At 40.4% G+C, this 2,208-nt stretch overlaps 1 protein-coding gene across 1 annotated transcript; it reads right to left on the bottom strand.

Moving 5' to 3' along the window:
• Positions 1-610: 610 nt before the first annotated feature.
• On the bottom strand, positions 611-1,802 carry LOC311147696 (sperm microtubule inner protein 11-like; the record flags this gene model as incomplete). The annotated part of the gene is made up of 4 exons (XM_084184450.1): positions 611-659; positions 754-892; positions 981-1,169; positions 1,712-1,802. 4 exons carry the CDS (start codon positions 1,800-1,802, stop codon positions 611-613), a joined length of 468 nt encoding a protein of 155 aa, XP_084040576.1.
• Between the last annotated feature and the right edge of the window lie 406 nt (positions 1,803-2,208).

A 2,208-nucleotide genomic window follows, 5' to 3' on the forward strand; every position in this document is an offset into this window, starting at 1 on the left:
AGTTAGGATGGGGTAAAGATAATGAATGTCTGAAGATAGAAAGTAAAACATTACTTGTGCCTAATAATGTTCCATTAAAATAAAAGAAAGATCTGGATATTCCTTTGACCTCATATGTTATAATAATGATACTGTAATGTTAGCTGATTTAGATAAAAGTTTTAAAGATAACACGAGGGAAACGTTTAGTTATAATTTTATTGATTTAGTTAATGTATTGAAATTATGCAAAATACAAGCTTTACCAAAAATACAAACACACTATCAAATATTTGGCAGCTAGACACTATTCAGTAACAATATACCTGATCCCAGATATTCAGTTACTATACCCAAGGTCTCCTGAATGATCTACGGTCTACTAATTACTGAAACAAAATACTCTATTATTTCCTTGTGGGTACTAAAATGTTTTTCCTCTGGAGGTAGGTAACAGCTCAATTTTACCAGTTGAAAAGCAGACGTCAATTGACAACATGATACAGTAGCTCACAAAAATAACATGCTATGTTGAAAGTGGCTGTTTATTAAACCACAATAGTCCTTACGGTTCAAAGGTCCCAAGGGTCTTGGGATCGTGCGCATGCGTGTCTTACTGCAGGATAGGAAATCAGAATAAGCTGAACTCTCGGTCCGTCATTGACATCTCTTTCACAAACCTGAGGAAAAACAGTAGGCAGAGTGAGAGCAGGCCACTGACACATCTGACTTCAAGAAACAAATTGTAAAGCTAAAATCAGACTTGACACTCACTTGGTCATCTCACTGTTCTTGCGGGGGAATCGTCTCACTTGGGTCCAGGGTTCCTGCATATTTCCTTGGCCTCCATTGGGCATCCACCATCCACACTGCTGGCTGTCTGTCAGGGGCACTGAGTACAGCTGGTTCGGGGCTAGGGAAGAGAGATCCCATGTCAGTAAATACTGATCCTAGGGATGATGTGTTTTCAATTAATGCAAATATAAGTCACATAAACTTACATCTGGGTGTCTGAACCCGTTTGAGCATCTCTCTGTATCGCTCCTGGCTCCCTTGGTGTATGTCTGGGCTGAAGGGAGGTGGCTGGTTGTAGATGCTGCAGGTATCGGTGCATTTAGGGGGTCCCCTCTGGACTTGGATTGGGGGCAGTCTTGACTGTTTAGCCCAGCTCCTTAAATCAACCTCAACATCTGTAAAGGCCAGGGAGTCTGGCGTCCTTTTACCTTCAAATTATTATCCATGTCAGCACAGATTAGCTAAAACAGTTATGAAAAAAAGCTTATCACAATTTACAGATTGACAAATGTGGAATGATTTTGCTTGTTTGAAATTTGGTCACAGAATTACGGTAGAATTACGGTAACAATCTACCTCAGTTTTATTCTGTTACTAACTTTCTATCTGCACAGTTCTTCCTGTAAATGTGTTTTTGTAAACATGTCTGGAAATTGTTAAAAGTACTAGTCCTTTTGCATTAAGTTCTATTGTTTGTTAAACTTTGAAATCAATGTTTTTTTTTTTTTTATGTCTGTGCAAATGGTTAAAAGTAGTCCTTGTGCATATAGTTCTATTATTGTTTGTTAAACTTTGAAATCAATGTTTTTTGTTTGGTATAGCTACATTTTAAAGTGAAACATCTGAGTCTCAGCGTAATTCCGTTACTATGGAATTGCCCAGCCAAAGGCTTTTAGCTAGCTAGCTAACGTAGATTGGCACAGCACTCGTCACTCACCGCCGTGGGAAGCAGACGCTCGTGGATTCACTAGCATCTTGTCTCCGATGGGATTTTGATAGCCCAAATTTGTTATCCCGAAGAAAGCCATCAAGTACCGTCGCCAGCAACAGCCCGAAGCTGTGGAGGATAGCATAAAAACGTGGGCAAGGCAAGCAAGCGCTCTGTAAATAAATCACAACATCTTCTGTTTTACACGCAACCATGGTAACAAGTGCCACCCATCATCAGCTGGACTTCCAGCTATCAGTCGGTGGAGCCGGGGTTAGTGCTATTTTGAATCCTTGGGACGTCCCTACCCCCCTAAACCCTAACGAACCCCTACCCTTACATAACCCTTACCTTTACCGTCCCAAGGATCATATTTAGACTTTTCCGTGGAGCCTGAGCGAAGAAGCAGGGGTCTGTTCAAAAGGTTGGGACGTTACAAAACGTCCAGATATAAATGCATTTTGACAGATGCTCTTCTTGCTCCATTATTAAAATAAATCAAACAA

This window comes from Coregonus lavaretus (assembly GCF_964263955.1).
Source record: "Coregonus lavaretus genome assembly, chromosome: 20".
NCBI classification, from domain to species: Eukaryota; Metazoa; Chordata; class Actinopteri; order Salmoniformes; family Salmonidae; genus Coregonus; species Coregonus lavaretus.